Source organism: Meleagris gallopavo, chromosome 1 (genome assembly GCF_905368555.1).
Source record: "Meleagris gallopavo chromosome 1, MGAL_WU_HG_1.1, whole genome shotgun sequence".
In the NCBI taxonomy this organism is placed as follows: domain Eukaryota; kingdom Metazoa; phylum Chordata; class Aves; order Galliformes; family Phasianidae; genus Meleagris; species Meleagris gallopavo.
The window spans coordinates 13127163-13145932 of NC_139404.1; the positions used below are offsets into that span (position 1 = coordinate 13127163).

General features: G+C 43.2%; 1 protein-coding gene across 4 annotated transcripts in view; it reads left to right on the forward strand.

Moving 5' to 3' along the window:
* The first annotated feature begins 326 nt into the window (after positions 1 to 326).
* Positions 327 to 18770, forward strand: part of LHFPL3 (LHFPL tetraspan subfamily member 3) — a 242528-nt gene continuing 224084 nt past the window's right edge. Inside the window, exon 1 of one of the 4 annotated variants that reach the window (XM_085216915.1) lies at positions 327 to 1342. In XM_085216915.1, coding sequence (XP_085073041.1) covers positions 874 to 1342 — 469 coding nt within the window. In that variant the 5' untranslated portion in view covers positions 327 to 873. The remainder of the gene's footprint in view (positions 1343 to 18770) is intronic. The other 3 variants (XM_085216936.1, XM_085216930.1, XM_085216923.1) reach the window with 3 other exon arrangements.

Here is an 18770-nt window from a genome sequence, read left to right on the forward strand (position 1 = left end):
AGGTCGGGGACTGCGAATCCAAGTGTCACTGGAGTATGAATGATTATTACCAGATGCTAATTGCTCATTAATATATGCTAATTACTGCTGCATGCCAAAACGTTCAGGGCGCAGCGTGCCAGGCCCAAGTCGCTCGAGCGGCTGAGCGGCTTTTCGGCGCGGCATCAACTCCGGCTCTTCGCCGATGCCCCTAGGAGCGGCAGCCCCGCACCGCCGCCGCTTTAGGGCACTTCTGGTCCGCGTGCGCTGCGACGGGCTCCTCGTGCGGCGGGAAGCAACCCTCGATGTTCTCATGGGGCCGACCGCACCTCAGCCTGGCTGGGAGCTGATTTAGGCACGAGCCGAGCCCACCCCTGCCCCTGCTCACCCCGCCGCAGTCGAGCGAGCAGCGCCGCGGAGGTTTTAAACTTCAAGGTGTTGCCTGAACGCGTCCCCCCGGGACACGCGGCGTGAGCAGCGCCGGGCGCTCCCCGCCCAGGCGGCCCGTCCCCAGAGCCGGCAGCCGCCGCCGAGCACCCCCCGCGGGCCGTCCTCCCGCCCCAGGAGCCGCGGTTGCGCAGGGCGGAGGGGCTCCGGCGGCCCCGCGGCGCTCGGCCGTTGGCGCCCGGCGCGCCGAGGAGCTGCGGGCGGCGGCGGGAGGGCGGGCTGCGGGGAGGGCGGTGCGCGGCGGCCGGCGGCGCCGAGCCCCGAGCCCCGGTAGGAGGCGGCGGGCCGCGCTGCCGGCGGCGGTGGCGGTGGTGGCGCGGCGCCGCGGAAGCCCGGCGGAGGGGCTGCTCGGCTCTCGCACGCAGCGGCGGAGCGCGTCGCGTCGAGAGGAGTGAGCGGGGCGGAGGAGGAGGAGGAGGAAGGGGAGGGGGGAGCTTCTCGGCGAGGATGCCCGGAGCGGCTGCAGGGACGGCGGCGACGGGAGCGGGCTCGGCGGGAGCGGCAGCAGCGGGGATGCTCCCGGCTCAGGAGGCGGCCAAGATCTACCACACCAACTACGTGCGGAACTCGCGGGCCATCGGCGTGCTCTGGGCCATCTTCACCATCTGCTTTGCCATCGTCAACGTGGTGTGCTTCATCCAGCCCTACTGGATCGGAGACGGCGTGGACACGCCGCAGGCGGGCTACTTCGGGCTCTTCCACTACTGCATCGGCAACGGCTTCAGCCGGGAACTCACCTGCCGGGGCAGCTTCACGGACTTCTCCAGCCTGCCCTCGGGAGCCTTCAAAGCTGCCTCCTTCTTCATCGGGCTCTCGATGATGCTCATCATCGCCTGCATCGTCTGCTTCATCCTCTTCTTCTTCTGCAACACGGCCACCGTCTACAAGATCTGTGCCTGGATGCAGCTGACCTCGGGTGAGTGGGGCAGCAGCCCCGGCCCGGGGGCTCCGCGCCGCCCGTCACGGCCCGGGACTCGCGGCGGGGCGGTGGATCCGGGCTGGAAGGGCGGGCGGGCGGCTCTGACCCCGGCCCTTCCCGTGGCCCCGGGCGGCCCCTCGGCCCCGGCCTGCCCGCAGCGCAGCCGGCCCCGTGCTCCGGCGCTTGGTCTGCTGGTGAGGTCGGGAGAAAATGGACGTGGCAGCGGCGGGTGGGGGTGGCTGAGCCCGGTGGGGTTAGCGCCGGGCTCGGGACGGAGCGAGAGCTCGGGGTGAGGCTGGAATTGGAGTCCGCGTGCCTGAGGTTGGGGTTGGGTCCTGCCCCCCCATTTACGAGGCTTACGTCTCTCCGTACACTCAGAGTGTGCAAAAATCTCATCTCCTTTGCTGGTCGCCTGACTTCGTTTGACTTTCCCCATCACATCCAGAGTCTCCCTGAGGAAAGCGCGTGATAAAAAGGAGGGGGAACACCAGGACATCCCTTCTCGCATCTTCAGCATTGCTTTCATTCTGAGTTGGTGGGGATGTGGTGGTTTGTGTGCAGTGGGAAGGCAGAGAAGGAGGATGGAATGGTCTCTGGAGTTGGGATAGCAATAAAATCGGTTTCAGTGAGATAGAAAAGATCAATTCTTGAATAATTTGGGGAAGAAAAAAGTCTAATGTCAAAGTATGCCTTCTGCTTGTCTTCCTGATAGATTCCTGAAAAGGAGAAGTTCAGGGGTTGCTGTTAGGAAGGCAGAGCAAAATGTCTCCCAAATGGGCTCACAGTCACTTTTCAGTCCCCCAAACTGACCTATATTCATTTCATTTTCTGAGCAATAATTGTTCTGAGTCGTTTCCTGAGCAGCTTCTTGCCACCTAGTTTATGAGGCTTAGTGGAAATTTCTGGTTTGTGTGAGACAGCTTTATACATCTCTCTCTGTTTCTATGTGTGTTCTATGTATTTTATTCTCTTTTTGTTATTTGAGTTTCTGTGCAGTTTCTCGTCACCTGGGGGATGATCCGCAGACACACTTGAGATCAGTAAATTTTCTCTCCCTGCCAATGAGATTAAGATTGGGTTCATCTTGTCTGCACTGGGAGTCCTATGTGATGTTTTTGGCTACTCTGTCTGTTCAGTAACACACATCCCAATACAGTGTTGTTAATTGCATGTAGTCATGTCAGTTGGCTGCAGGCAGAGCGAAGTGTTCCATCTTTGCACCACTGAATGTCTCCTCTGCTCTGTTAAGGACTTTTGCCTTCAGCTACTGCTCCACCTGTAAAAAATGTCACGAATATATACTGGTTTGGTGCATCCTCAGCCTCTTCTGTTCATGTCCTGTATGCAGTAGGACAGCACCATTTCCAGCTATCTTATACTTACTGATATTAGGGATAATAGTATTTTACTTACAGGGTTATACTGTTCTATGCCACTAGAAGCTACTGTAGGGTAGATAAAAATTAATCTGATTTATTTACTGCATGTCTTCACAGGCGAATAACAGTGTTTAGAAACCACTGCATGTAGCTGGCCAGAAGTCCAACCAGGGTACACCATGCTGCATGTGTTCAGATGGAACTGATATATTCAGATTGAAGATGTTTTCAGGCAAAATGACATGGAATTCTCATAGTCTGTGAAGCTGGTAGATGTGTTGTTGGCATTAAAACTCAATAAAAGGTGTTTTAGATCAGTAGCAGAATCATTTTTCAGACTACTGAAATCCAAAATTTAAATAATAGGGGAATGCCTTAATAGCCACGTGATTATTGGCCATCATTCCCTGTTCATAGGGGAATGCCCTGGAAGAACTCTAATAATAGTGGCTATTCATAGAGAATTATTTTGTTGTTTGCTGAGTGCTGTAACTTAATTTAGCATTGGTCTGACTGTTCTGTACTACACCAAAGAAGTTTCCTGAAAAGGGAAGAAAATCTGCATTGGTTTGGGTCGCTTCCTTTGGAGAAGAAAGCTATGGGATTAAGACATGGGTATGCCATGGAACAAAATGTGCAGCACAAGGGAATTTTAATGAGTTCTGATAGCTTTCCTATAGGCTATCTGATTGGCTTCTGTAATTGTTTTACTGTTTGGGGAGTGTAAGTAAGTAGCAATAGCAAGCTTTAGATGCTTATTTCACAGGTAATGATATAGTAATGTCAATTACATGTGTATGACATATGTGTTGTACAAAAACAAAACTGAACCTGAAGTAGTAAAATAAACAAGTGGATGGGAGTAGCTTTGATTTTCCTTGCTATTTTGCACCTTAGTAGTGTTAATATTCAGTTAGATCATGTAGTAATACTTCATGAAATGTAAGTCTCCCTAGACGTTCTTTTTCAACATGGGGTCATGCTTCATTTAGGGTTACAAATAATAGCTTAGGATCGTATTTCTTTAAAAGAAACATTTTGATCACATTCGCAACTGCGTGAGTCATTGTGAATCGTCAGCATGATATAGCTCTTGTTTTGAAGAGGTGGTTTTTTAATTAAGGAAAAGATGCACAGTGTCTTGGGCACGTGCATTCTGAATCCTTGTCTTCATTTTATCGTGTCTATACATGATTAAGCAGAAAAATCCAAGAAAAAAAGGAATTTCCTATGTGTATGTGAGGACAACATACGTTAGACTCCTTAATGCTTTTGCCATTGCTTGTATTGTTTTATTTTGCTCCTTGTGCTTAATGCTGTCAGGGTACACAATATATCATCTATTTGATGGATGAGAAACCGGTTGCGAGATTGTACCCAGAGAGTAGTGGTCAGTGGTTCAGTGTCTGGAGGGAGATCAGTGACAAGTGATGTCCCTCAGAGGTCAGTACTGGGACGGATGCACTTTAATATCTTCATCAGTAACACTGAGAGTTGGATCTAGTGCACCCTCAGCAAGTTTGCAGATAACACCAAACTGTGGGGTGCAGTTAGCATGCCCAAGGGATGGGATGCCATCCACAAGGACCTAGACAGGCTCAGGTGAGGTTCATGAGGTTAAACAAAGCCAAGTGCAAGATCTTGCACCTGGGTTGTGGCAACCCCCACTATCAATGCAAGCTGGGGGATGAAAGGATAGAGCACACCCTGCAAAAAAGAACATGGGAGTACTGATGGATGGCAAGCTGAACAGGGGCCAGCAGTGTGCCCTCACAGCTCAGAGAGCCAACTGTGTCTTGAGCTACATCAAAAGAAGGGTGGCCAGCAGGACGAGGGAGGTGATTCTCCCTGTGTCCAGAGAAGGGCCACAAAAGTGATCCAAGAGATGGAACCCCTCCCCTGCATAAGGACAGGCTGTAAGAGCTGGGGCTGTTTTGCTGGAGAAGACTCTGAGGAGACCTGAGAGTGGCATTTCAGTATTTAAAGGCAGACTATTCTAAAGAAGGGAACAGACTACTTAGCAGAGTCTGCTGTGACAGGGCAAGGGGAAATGGTTTCTATGTATACTGAGAGCCAGTGTTGACAACCTCATCTTGCCCTGGTGGCCAAGAAGGCCAATGGTGTCCTGGGATGCATTAAAAAGAGCATGGCCAGCAGTTCAAGGGAGGTGATCCTACCCTTTTACTCTGTCTTGGTGAAGCCTTACCTGGGATACTGTGTCCAGTTCTGGGCTCCCTGGTACAAAAAAGACAGGGATCTCCTGGAGAGAGTCCAGCAGAGGGCCACAAAGATGATAAAGGGTCCGGAGCACCTCTCTTATAGGAAAGGCTGAGTGGCCTGGGCCTGGTCAGCATGGGGAAAAGAAGACTCAGACAGATCAATGTCTATAAATATCTAAGATGTGGGAGGCAAAGTGATGAGGCCAGACTCTTCAGTGGTGTGTGGCAATAGGACAAGGGGAAACTGAAGCACAGAAAATTCTGCACAAATGTTTAAGAACTTCTTCACAGTGGGGGTGATAGAGCAGTGGAACAGGCTGCCCAGAGAGGTTGTGGAGTCTCCTTCTATGGAGACGTTCAAGAGCCAACTTGATGCCTACTTGTGCAACCTGGTCTAGGGCTTTGGCAGGGGGGTTGGACTCCATTATCTCTAGAGATCCTTCCAGCCCCTACAATTTTGTGATTCTCTAGCCTCCCCTTCTGACATTTCAGAATCATACATTCTTGTATGATTCATACAAGAATGTATATTCAATACATCTTGTAGGTATGCTTACCTAATTTAAGCAGCTGTGTGAGCAAAGGCACTTAGTGAAGGTGTTAGAGATGAAGTATTATTGCTTTTTAATACCTGGCATCTAAAGCTTGCAAGGAAACTCACAAATAAAGACATTTATTAAGACTCTTTCCTATAGAAGTTAAACAAGCGCTTCAGTTCTGCTGTGATTTTTTTATTAGACATTTTTCATTACTTTTTTGTTTGCTATGAAGTTGCAAGTTACAGAAAAGGCAAAACAAAAGAAAGGCATATAAATGTTCCATGGATGAGTAGGATAATACCAATGTATATGTTTTTCAGTGGATACCTAAGTCTAAGATTGAACAAAACAACGTAAAGCACGTGTCCCAAGCCAAACCATAGGCCTGCCAAGTCTAGTGTTTTCTCTCACAGTTGTCTGTAAGTGCTACAAAAGTGCAAGGGCATAAGAAACTAATTTTTCCTCACGGTGCTCTACCTGCCTCCAGCACCTGAGTTCAGGGATTTCCTGAGCCAAAGCCTTAGCATTTCAAAGCTCTTGGTGGAATTTCTTTCTTATGATTTATTATCTGATAATTTTTTGAACCTTTCTAACTCCTTGGCTCATGTATTGAAAGAGGCAGTGAACAGTGGATCCCCAAACACCTTCCCAGCGCCTTTCCCAATTAGACTGTTATTGTATCCCCTCAGTTACCTGTTTATGAGACCTGCAGAATCTTTAGCTGCTTAGTCTTCAGGTTGTACCATTCCTTTGTTCATGCTTCCTACCCTTGCCTGTGCCATTTCCAGCCTCCTTTGTCCACCTTTTTTGGAGGTGGTGGAAACAGAACTATACGCAGCATTCAAGACAGAAAAAAACATCCATTTATTCAATGCCGTAATAATATTCTCTCTTTCATTCTCTGATCCTCTCCTAGTAATTCCTAATTCTTAGTTTTGCACTGCAAGTGAGCAGTGGGCTGATGTTTTCATAGAACTGCCTATTATAACCCCAAGATCTCATTCCTGAAGTGGTAATAGTCACCTTGGAGCACATCATTTTGTGAGGTTAGGTATTTTCCCCTCAAAGAAATGACCTCATATTTATTTATCTACACTGAATTTAATTTGCCTTTTTATTGTCTAGTCACTCAGTATTGAAAAGTCTTTCTTCATAGTCAGCCACTATCTTAGCTCCCCTGAATGATTATCAGCAGCAAACTTTGTCACCTCGCTATTTACCCTGCTTTCCAGCTCATTTATAAATAAGTGAACAGCTCCCAGGTTCCAGCACGGATCCCTGCAGGACTCCACCATTGACCTCTCTCCACACTGAAAATTGACAGTATTCTCCTACCATCTGTTTCTAATTATTTCTCCTTGCAAGGACATTTATTTTTATCTTCTGGGAGTTTCATTTTTTTAAGACCTGTGAATGACAGATTTATCAAAACCCAAGTGGACTTTGTTAGCCACATTTCCACAATATGAAGAATAGGGGTGAGCATTTTGTCATCGTCAGAGAACTCTAATTTTGCAAAACCTAACTTAAAATATCTGTGTTGGTTCTGCCTTGCTTGCTTTGGACATAATTTGTTGTCCTTGGTAGTTGTTACTAACTTTTAAGGTGCGGATATCAGATTTTCCACGCTTCCCCAGATTTTCCCAGGAACTCCTTTTGAAAGTGATTTCGTATTACCCAGTTTTCAGTTCTTAGAAGCCAAAGCAGACATAAGAGAAAGGCTACCCGCCACAATTAAAAGTCCATTTAAAACAGTGTTGTTCAGAATGAAAAGGTGAAGTTCTTCATGGCAGCTGTGTTGATTGTTTGCCTTTCTACTTGAAAGAAGTCTGCAGGACAAGGAGACTTACGTAAGAGTCTTAAAAGTCTTGACCTTGAAGCGCTCAGAGCCTTTGTTACTGCTGTCTTTTGGATGTTGGTATAGGGGTGAATTGTGGAAGGCTGGAAGAACCCAGCCTCACGCCAGGACATGGGCAGGGTACCTCGGGGAGTCAGACAATGGTGTTGTTTGCAGCCCAGAATTCTTAAGTATCCTTATCAGTTTGTTAGAACAGAAATGTGTATTAACTGTTGCTGAAGTTTTCAGATGGCATATAGTTGTTTAATAAATTATAGCAAGTGTAGCTAGACTTTCAAATATCACAATGAACCGGGCTTGCTTGAACAACCCATATTTTAAAATACCAAATGCAGCATAAAACTTCTTTAAAATATGGGAAGCATCCTACTGATAGAAGACCATATTATGAAAAACTGAAAAACAGTTATTTAGAAGAGGAACTGGGGGCTGTGGTAGATGAGCATCTGAGTAGAGCTCTCACTGCATTGCTGCACTCATGAGATCCAATTTGGTACCTGAATGTGAGTGCAAAAAAAAAAAGGTTTTCTGTCACCCGTCGTGTTGCCCAAGCACACTCTGTCTGGTTCCAACATCATTCCTTTTCATGTATAAAGTCAAAAAGATTTCAAGACTGATTTAAGTAAATGAAAGAAGAGCTGAAGGGATGAGTGTTCTCGCTATTCAAAAAAAAGATTAAAAATTGACAGATTATGGTGTATGAGGACCCACAGGAGGAGATCTCAAGTAGTGCATTATTCCTTAATTTGACAAATGCTGTGTTTGGAATCTGAAGTTTGCATTAGCCATGAGGCATATGGCTTTGTAACTTAAGCTTCATTTGTAAGTTATCTTTACAGGGTGTTGTTTTTTTTTTACCAGTTAAGTCTTTAGATAATATTGAGTGCCTCTTTCTAAAGAGATGTGGTTTAACTTAGCAGAAGCAAAGTACCTCGTGGGGCACAGTACTGAGTACTTCTTAGCATTAATTTAATATTCATATGTCAGACCAGTAATCCTTAACCACCATACCTGCCCACCTCTGTTCCCATGGTGCTCTTCTGTAAAAAGAGAGATGCGTGTGAAGAGAGGAAAGCAAGCCCAGGAACATCAGCTGGCTTTGAACTGAGCTTCAGCATTTATGCCGACCCACTGGGTGAGCTGACTGAGGTTATTTAGAGATCATGAGCAGCCATGGGTGCCAGACCTTTGGCAGAAAATTCTGGCAGAATACTGATGGGTTTGATGATAGTGAAGATATCCTACATCATGGGAAAATAGGGTGCTGGAGCTGTGTGAGCAGGCATGGAGCAGGGAATCAGCTATGGTGCTCGGCTTGCCAACAGATGGACTGTTTCATCAAGCCTATAAGGACATCTGCAGTTCAAGTGGGCCTAGTGTGTGGTCTTTCTTCTCTCAGAGGGAATTCCCAAAACGCCATTAAGATCCTCCATCTTTGTTCAGCTCCAGAGGTAACCTCTTGTCAGGCTTGGGCATTTCCATATTGGCCTGGGCATTACTCCTGTTCTGAGGTGAGATGCACAGTTCTTTGTGTAGTTTGGAAAGGTGAAAAACTGAGGATTAGATTGGGAAGTTGTGGGTGAAAAGAGTGATGTGGCTGTACAGCCTGCTCAGTTCCATTCTGTAGAAACATTTTATGAGTTCCATGCTTTGGCTATAAAAACAGAGGTAAAAGGTGCGTTCTGTGAACAGTGGAACTGAGGGAAAAATGTTGTGGCTCAGTTTCTTCTCTGCATCCCTAACAGTTGTTTCTTTCCCCAAATACCCTATATCCACAGCATCACCAGTTCTCTCCTACATCCCATCATCCCCTTCCTCTGAGAATATCAGTTCTATTTTTGTAGTTGAGCTCTCAGATTTCTCACAGGCTCTATACCTGTTTAGCTGGCAAGGACACAGTATGTCCTACAGCTGGCTGAAAGATATTTGTGGGTTGATTTGAAGTCCTCAAGCTGCCACTTGGCTTTCTTAAACTCTTCCTATCTTTCTGCTAGTGGAAAATTGGGGTCCTCTCCACTCCCCCCCAGTACCAGCTTTTTCAAAGAATGTGCAGAAGTTGTGTATCTTGGAGACTTCTACCATCAGTCAAATTGGGCTGAAATTGGTCATCACGCTCAAAATCACACATCCACATCAGTCTTAATCCTATGGAGAACATGGGTAAAATGTATCATCTAAGAAGTGTATATCATTTATTTGTATGAGTGATTTGAGAATTTGATAGCAAAACTTGATTTTGAGAGATAACGGTGTTTTGGGAATGGAGAAGAGATATATTTTGTTTTAGAGCGTAATAAAAATTTCAGCATCTTGTAACTGTCCCAGAGTGCTTTTTATGAACATCCTGGGGTTTGTGGTCCACTGCCTGAGAAACAATAAGATAACAGAACAGTAAGATATAAAAGGAAATGTGTGAAGTTATCCAGGCAATTTGAGGACAAATTGCATTTCATTGGAAGAAAAAAAAAAAAAAAAAAAAAAAAAAGATGCGTAAGAGAAGAGAAAGAAACCAGGGAAGAATTTTAAAAAGGAGAATTTTACTTCTTGAAATCAGGTGAGCTGAGAACTTAGATGCTGTTGGGGAAATAGAAATGGGAATGAGGTTTTTGGAAGCAACTGGTGTTGGCCAGCTCTACTTGCTTGCAGCAGAAGGGGCTTCACTGGCGTGGAATAAGGCTGCTGCTTAGTTTTTTCTGTAATTCCTTCTAGAAGTCTAATGAAGAAAATTGCTATATAGAAAATGAAGCAAGAATGAGGAGATATATGTGTTATCAGTAGCAGGAGACATAGTATAAAACAAGGCTAGACTTTCAAACACTAAAATTCTTTTACCTTTTCAAAAGTGAACCTTTCCAGCACTGTTGTGTAAGCAGCGTCAGCTTTGATCTTGCAAACATAAAGACAGTAAACATATCAGGATAGAAAATCTGTGGTGTGATCAGGCAGTGTGGTCTCAGTATTTGAAAACTAACAAGATCCAGCTGCAAGGAATGGCAGGGTCACAGCAGCGAAGCATCACAAAGGGAAAAATAAAAGCATTTTTACTCAGAAATGTGAAATGAATAAAATACGTGCACGAGCAGAGAACCCAAAAAGCCTGCAGAATTTGATAATATCAGTTGCTATCAGCATTGTTAAAAATGCAGTGGCAGCATGACAGAGTGGATAGCTAGAATATGCATTACTGTGTGGAACAGTGTGCAAATCCCAATTACTAAGAGAGAATTATGGCTGGAATCCTTAAGAAGGGGAATATAATAGACTTTAAAATCTATCTCCTCTAAGAAAGATATTATCAATTTTCACATCGGCATTCAGAGGTACGGAAAACTTGAAATAAGCTGGCCTTAAAATGAGAAGGTCATATGTACTGGGGGAAAAGGTTCCTTTATTTTCTCCTTGAGAAGCCAGATGCAAATTCATGAATTTCATTGATTTTAAAAGGTAGCTGATGGCCTCTGTGGAGAGCCTCTTTGACACAAGCACATCATGTGCTATTTCAGAGAATATTATTCAATCAAGTAATTGAGACTGCATCAGAGGGAGAGAGCTACAGAATAAACGGTTTAAAATAAATTATTGCAGACAGTTGATGAGGTGTCACACATTTCTCTCCTTCTTTTTCTGGTTACCTTTCAGAAAGGAAAAGTTTATAGGGAAGAAAGATAAGACGTGCTGTACTTAGAAGGTCAAATATGGACATTCTGAGTTGAGATGTTTAGAAGATGCTGTTTGTGAAACCATGGGAATTTTTTTTTGCTTCCTGTTGCAAGTCAAAAGTCATGTCCTTTCCTATAGAAGTTCACTGAATAAGGTCAGTAATTTCATATGAGTGACATGCCTTGGATTGCTGTCCTTGGCTGTGTTCAGCCGTGGTCTTACAATACTTTGTCATGACGAACTTTGTGCCGCAGTATCATGAATAAGATAGAGCAAGGCCTCATAAGATCAGGGAAGATTTCAGTGGAGAAGGGTGAAGGGCCAGAGCTGCGTGTTCTCCTGCTGCCCACCCTCCTGCCTCTGCAAGAACAGGCTGCTGGCCTGCCTGCAGCAAAGCCAACACGTCTCAAACTCCTTTATAACACTCAGTCTCTTGATGTAGGCAAGAGGAGGCTTGGAGAGGTTGTTTTCCAACAGCCCAGATGACAGCATGTGAGTGTGAAGCATCTGCATGTGATCCTTTTGGACTCGTGGAGATTAACAGCCTAACAAGTGAAGCTCCGAGCGCTCTGTATGTGGGCATCTCTTCAGCTTGCTGGAATCCAGCAGAGGCACACCATGGCTGTGCCCACACAGGCAAATTAAACATGTCCGGTGCCAGTCCCTGGTGCAGCCTCAGCTGGTGCAATGGCCAGTGGCCATCTCTTTTGTATTTTTACCTTCTAAAATTAGATCGCCCACCTGAAACTGCCTTTCAGGAACCATTCTTGGAGTGTCCTAATAATTTTTGGGAAGAGTGTTAGCTGGAACAGATTAAAATCACTGCTATGGCACATGCTGGGGACAATTCTTTACAATTTAATACCATGGACACTTGAGTTTTGATGCCTGGGAATGTTCATGACACCACTTAATTCATCCACATAGATATAGCCAATGCATAGCAAAATCTCAAAATGAGGATCTCCAGAATTAATTTTGTGCAGGGAACTGAAGGTAGCATGGAATTTATTACTTTGATTTAAGTCATTTTGTAACTGCAGCTCAGTGCCATAGTATTCATTTCTGATTTTCATTATTTAAATTTACAACAAAAAAATGTAGATGAAAAATTTGCATTAAGTGCAGCTGGCTTGGTAAATAGTCCCTGAAAAAGAAAGATTCTTGTAAGCTTTGGCAGGAGCAAAAAGTTATCCAAAATGGTGTAGGAGTGAGCCACAAAAGTGTTTGACCTAGAGAGTGGGAAAATGTGACCTATGAGCTCAAAAGTCATTAATGAACCTTCTTTCTGATGTAGACTCTGTGCTTCAAAACCAGATTTTTCCCAGGTATCTAGAGCTGGATTAACAGTCTTTGAACATCGCATTATAAAACTGTTGCATGCTGAGTCTTTACTTCAGAGACATTCAGTGTAGCTTCCCAAACAGTTAATTCAGAGTTTTAAGATTAATTCCATGAGAGAAGTATTAGACTTTCCGTGACAATAAAATTACTCATCCTTGTAGCTTTATGTTCCTCTGAAGAAAGTTAATTACTACTTGGTTGCTGTGTCTTTCTATTTAGCCTTCCTATTACTAATGAAGGAAAATTAGAACATTAGTAAAGAAAAATCCTGAAATTGCAATTCATGGTCATTAGACAAGAAAAATACGGTTTTGCATTAGGCATCTAGAAGTTTTGCTGTAGAGCTGACTTCCTCTGTGTATGGATAGAGAACACAAAGATAAAATTGGAGGAGGAATGGAATCAAGATGATTTGCTGATTGTTGGGCTTATTAGGCAAGTTTTGTTAGTTAATTAAAACTGCATAACCTGGACTATTGAAAAAGACTTCATACCCTTTTTCTAACTAATTTCATTCATGTCAGACATCTTGTATCTGTTGGTGTGGCGTCACCAGCTGGTGTACCAGCACAAATTCCCAAGCTGACACATCACCAGTTGTCCAGCATATGTCTGTGTGGTTCTGTACAAGGACAGGTTAGAACAACACACAGACCTTCAGGAGAGAGGAGACAGCAGTGGCATGGACTCGGTAGTGCAGAAGGACAGGCCATGCAGCTGAGGGCAAATAAAAATGAATGAAGAGAGAAACTGAGTGTATCAGCTCACCAAAGGATGACAGTGAGGTACCAGCGTAGCACAGAGGGTATATGTGATCCTGGGATTTATTTCATGAACTGTTTCCAGTTGACTTAGGGCAGTGTTTGTGAGGGACTGCAATGTGGAATTCTGGTAAAACATGTCCAGTTCTGTTGTAAATGTCAACAGCTGCAACAAGGCTGAGCAGGATGGTTAGGAGAACAGAGACATTTCTTGCAAGGAAAAACTAGGAAAATTTGGTGTCCTTAGTGTAGAAAGAGAAATGTTGAGAAAAGGTCCATGTCTTCTATCTGAAATTATATCAGAGGTTTAATAAACAAGAGGAAGGCAAAAGAACAGCTTAAGCCGGTGGTTTTCAATTTTATTTGATTTGTGGATTCCTAAACTTTTTCCAGAGATGGTATTGCATACCCTATAGCATTGTTAGAGAAAATTACATTCTATTAGGACTGTTTTGCTTCATTACGTTTTAAAATTCTCTTAGAAGTAGTTTATATACCCCTCCTGAGTTCATGGACCATGGATTGAAAAACAATGATTTTAAACTTGTGGCTAATGGCAGGACAAGAACAAATGGATATAACCTAGATATAAATCACTTCAGCCTGAAAATTAAAAGGAAGTCTCTAATTACTCGAGCACCAAGGCTCTGCAACAACTTTCTCATGGGAGTGGATTTGGCAAAATACTGAGCTGTACCCTGGAAACGGACGAGTGTAGGGAAGAGGTTACAGCATGAGATGTACATAACAAGTGTGTCTTGTTCCTCCATTTCTCATTCCTCAGAACAAGTTCCATCTAGGTGAATGTTCTATTCTCATTTGCTCTTTTTTTTTTTTTTTTTTTAATACTGTCTCAGTACCTTCTAGGATTAAAAACAGACAGTGGCCACATCTGTAGCTCTATTCCTGCCTGGTACTCTAAACAAAGAAGCCAAGATTTTCTTTACAAAAGAGCAAAATAGTCTCAACAGCTGCTGCTGTAATGTGCTTCACATTTTCCCTTTGCATTCAACATTTTCACAGGACTCAGATACTCAAGTTCCTGTAAGAAAATGTATACAGTTCCTTAAAAGGTAGAGACTGGTGTTTTAAAGTGAGAGTAGTTGAAAAGTAAATCTTTAAAATATCCTGCAATAACAGGTTTTTAGGAAGAGCCGTTTACAAATCATCAGTTCTGTGGCACATTCTCTGGCTTAGCTTGGCTAAGCATGTTTCTTAAAGAAGGTAGCCCATGTTATCTCTCCATTCACTAAACTGTTTTGTGATACCATGCTGCTACTCAAGCAGTCTTCCTGAGCAGCTGAGTTCAGAGGAAAAGATGTCTGCATCTTGTTGATATTTCGATGATTGTTTCATTTTTGGTTTGTGTCAGATGCATTGCATTTTGCAGAGAGAGTGAAGTTATCGGGCAGTCTTTGTGGTGCAGAATGGGAAGAGGCAATGTTCCACATCCCCTCACTTCTGCCTCTTTTCTGCCTTCTGCGACCAGCTGAGAGGATGGAGGGGAGGGAACACTTTGTCGATGGGATAAACAAGTGTTCAGTGCTTCCAACAACTCTATATAAACTCCGTGGAAAAAAGGCACACTCTGAGCTTCAGTGTAAACACTTTTAATCATGTGCATTTCTATGAAAGCTTTCGGATGCAGTATGCATACTTAAAAATGCCTGATCAGGGTTTTACACCCTCAGGGACAGATCTGCAGATACGAATATCTGAGTTGAAATTTAGCCTCACTGAATTCATTGAGTTTCTGTATTAATCTAAGATGGTAATTTAACAGCTGAGTTTTAAACACATAATACAACGTTTTATTTCTTTTTAATTACATTTTATGTTGGGGGAATTGTGCCAAGGCAGAAGTGAGGTTGTCTGGAAAAACAGAACAGCATTTTTGTTTCTTCACAAGAGGTGTATTTCTTTTCTGTTCCTTGGGACTGCCTTTTCCAAAATCAGGTCTGAAGATGTGCTTCAACAGACTCCGTTTTATGGGGGCAGAGCAGCTGTATGACAGTAGATAATGGGTAAGCATACATGCAGTGCAGGGGATGTGTCAGAGGATGTGCACAGTGATACCTGACTCTGCAGATCTGCCTTGGCCTGTCAGGCTGCAGTAGTATGGTATCACAGGTTTTGGCAGCCTTAAACTGGATTTTGCAAGGCCAGCCAAGTGTTTCTGCAGTGATTCCAGTAGTGTTTATGGTTTTAGTTAAGATGTAATGTTGGAGATAAGCTTTCTCTATTCACTGCTACGCTGTAATAAACTGGGAATAAACATTTTGGGAGATCAGAAAAGTACAAATGCAGTACAGTGTCTGCTATATGGGCAGAGATCAATCTAAGAGGAAGACATCTAAGTTCTCATTCTGGTTGATAGAGACATGCTCAGTCTACAGAGGCTGAGCCTCCAAGCAGTTGCCTACATCCAAGTGTCTGCGCTTAGAGTGCCTCAGGGATCCTGTCTGACCTCTGACTGCTGTGTCAGAAGGACACAGATCTTCCACAGGCTCTCTGTTGTGTCTCTCATCTGCCCATGGATGTCTCAAACAGAAGAACAGCTCAAGTGGCATTAGGCATCAGCGTGCTGGCAAGTGGATCAAACTCTAGTTTATACTCTTGGCTTATCTGTAAGAGACTTTGATGTAAAACTGTTTCAGCCAGCAATTAACAGGAGAACCAGCCCTCGGGGTTACTGAAATGGTGTTTTAGTTTGAATCAGGAGTGCATTTTTAAAACAAATCTTCGAGTTGTCCCAGCTTGCTACTCCTTGATTCATGTTATTGCCTTAGGATATGGGAACTGGATTTCTTCCTAAATGAACTAAACAAGATGTCATCTAGGAGTACACCTAATACACTTCTACCATTAATGTGTGTGTCACCTATGAGACTGACTAAACCTGGTCCAACGTGAAACCTCTGAAACATGTGTAGAGCAAATTAGGTCCTAAGCACCATCTGCTCTGCTTTTCTGATCCTCTCTGTTGTGATATATAACACAGTAATGTCGATGTAGAGGCTGTGCTTTCACATATTGAATTTTATGAAATTAGGTTTACCTATGTCTTGGATTTATAAGCTGAGTTTAGGGATAATTGAAAGTATTTTGTTCTAAATTAGCAGTATGCTATCAATCACAGTTCTTTCTCAATGTGTTTTTACCTGGGATTCAAATAAAGCTGGTGTTATAAATCCCAGGTATCAGAAATATGATAAAGAATTTTGAATTACCCGATTCTGAAGATTAGTGGATAGTGTTTAAAGAGCTGCAAAATAGCTATTGACAATTGCTAAATGAAGCTGTTGTTACTTATTGCTTCCATTTGTCATAGGACTAAAAGTCAGGTTCTAATTATTTAAGTATCTCAGTTTGCTGAGCTTCACTGGTATCTGTCAGACCGGAATAAATGCAGGTAGTGACGCATACCTAGCATCATTTTCTGAAAACTTCTAATAATCTGAAATGAAATTTTGTAAGTATATTTACATAAGTTCTGTAATGCCTTTGCTTTTGATGGGAATGCCATCCTCAGCTGGCATTGTGATAGGCCATTAATTTGTATATGGATTTAGCTATTTGAGAATAGGAACAAGGAAGTGCTTAGTCTTTTGTTCTCTAAAATAATGTGTTTAAATTGTGATTTCTCAAGCTCTTCTAGAGTACATTATGGTATTATTGTGCTGATCTAGAATTTGTTAGAATCAATGGCAAGATGCCATTTATTGCAACAGACTGCATCAGCTGAGCAAAGGATTTATGCACATGCTTAACTTCTGGTTTTGATGGGTTGGAAACATTTTAAATGCTTGGCTTAATTGAAATGCAGAAAAAATACATACCCATCTGAGATTACAGATGTCAGTCATCAAATATTTCTTTTGTGAAATTGGTTCCTTTTTCATGTGTTACATAAATATACATATTATAATGAATAACAGAGTGGTAGGTCCACACCAGAAAAATAACGGGTTAACTTCTAAGGACTGCTCAGCAATCCTGACTTGATACTGAACAACTTTACTCTTGTAAATAATCTCATGTTGGTGCCATTCACGATTAGAAGAGCTATTAATTCTTACACTGTATGACATCACGGTGAGATCTTGCTGCACACTTGTAATGTTCAATATCCTGCTGTATGATCTGATGAAACCCAGTGTGACTCTACAAGAAGAGAAAATTTGTCTTTATGATATAAACATAACATGATCACTGTGCAACCAATTTTATACACAGTTAAGTCTTCTGAAGACTGGCTATATGGCCATTCGGTGCATAATATATTGCTAACATGTAGCCACATGTTAGAACAGACAGTAAGGTGGGAGTTAATACATATTACGCTGCCACAGATTTTAATAAAAGCTAGCGCAAGGGAAATGATTTCATTAGCTTGTAGCTAGTATACCTTGCTGTCACGTGCCAAAATGCTTAAGCAGATATCACATAAAGAGGTCTTCAGCAAGAAGTGCTCTTGCAGCAGATTAGAGAGGAGTTGTAAAATTAGTTGTAATATATCCCATAGAAAGTACAGTGTAATGTGTGTCTATGGTTAGTGCAGTGTGAGTCAGTCCCCCAAAGTGTGAATACTGGGATCTGGTTTCCATCTGTCAGTGTAAGCAAAGACCACAGGAGCGAAAGGGAAGTATTTGAGCAAATACGATTATGAAGATAAACTGCTATGTAAATAAGTAGGCAGATGGCTGTCAGGAACATGCTTATATTTCTTACCCACTTAAATTATTTAAGTAATAATAAGCTTCCGTACTTTGCAGTTACCCAAAGTAATGTGAAACCTTACATTCACCTCACCATTCTCTGTCGCTCCCTCCCTTTTCACAGTGTTTTGTGTTCCCACAGGACTGTGTCCCTGCTGAGACTGCCACCCCCTTGAGCAGGGACTGTGTTTGATTTTATGTTTGCACAGAGACAAATATAGGTGAATCCTGACTGTGACCTCCAGCCCTGACTGCAGTGCAAATTGCAGTAAAAATAATAATTACTGTTTGAATTGTATCTGAATGGTGTGAGTAGCATGAGCTTGATGAGCTAGCCAATTTGCGACAGTAGCAACTGTGTACTGAGCATAGCCTGCTGTGTGACCTTGGTAAGTCATTTCACCTTTCTGAGTTTTCCCATCTGCAAAATAAGAGTGAGATAACACCTTAAAAACTGCTCTGCAGGTATTGGTTATTACCACTGCAAGGAGACGATGGCATGCAGATTGTGGGTTTGCTTTGTGCAACATAACCCTTCACCCTTGTGAAAACAGAGATCTTCACGTTGTCTTAGTGGGAGTCAGTGTAAACAAGGAAAAATGGTGACTGCCTGGAATAGGGGAAAGCAAAGTTAAACATATTTGTGGATGTATCTCAGTGTAAGCAACCATCTGTAGGATGATAAATAGTGGCATACGTATATCAACACACTGGGTTGTCATTTCAAACAACATATTTTGTGTGTTTGTCTCTGTGTTTAATGAGGTGCTCCGCTGGGTTTTGACATCTGTTGCTTTGCAATCATGGCAGAGCAGTTCTGAGCTGGAGGAGGAAATCCATGGGCAGTTTTTAAGCCTTTTGCGGTGCAGAATGGAAATATGTGCAGTGTAGCACATTTAGCCAGCCTGGGCTTTTTGCGAGCATGACAAGACCAAAGTGACTTGATA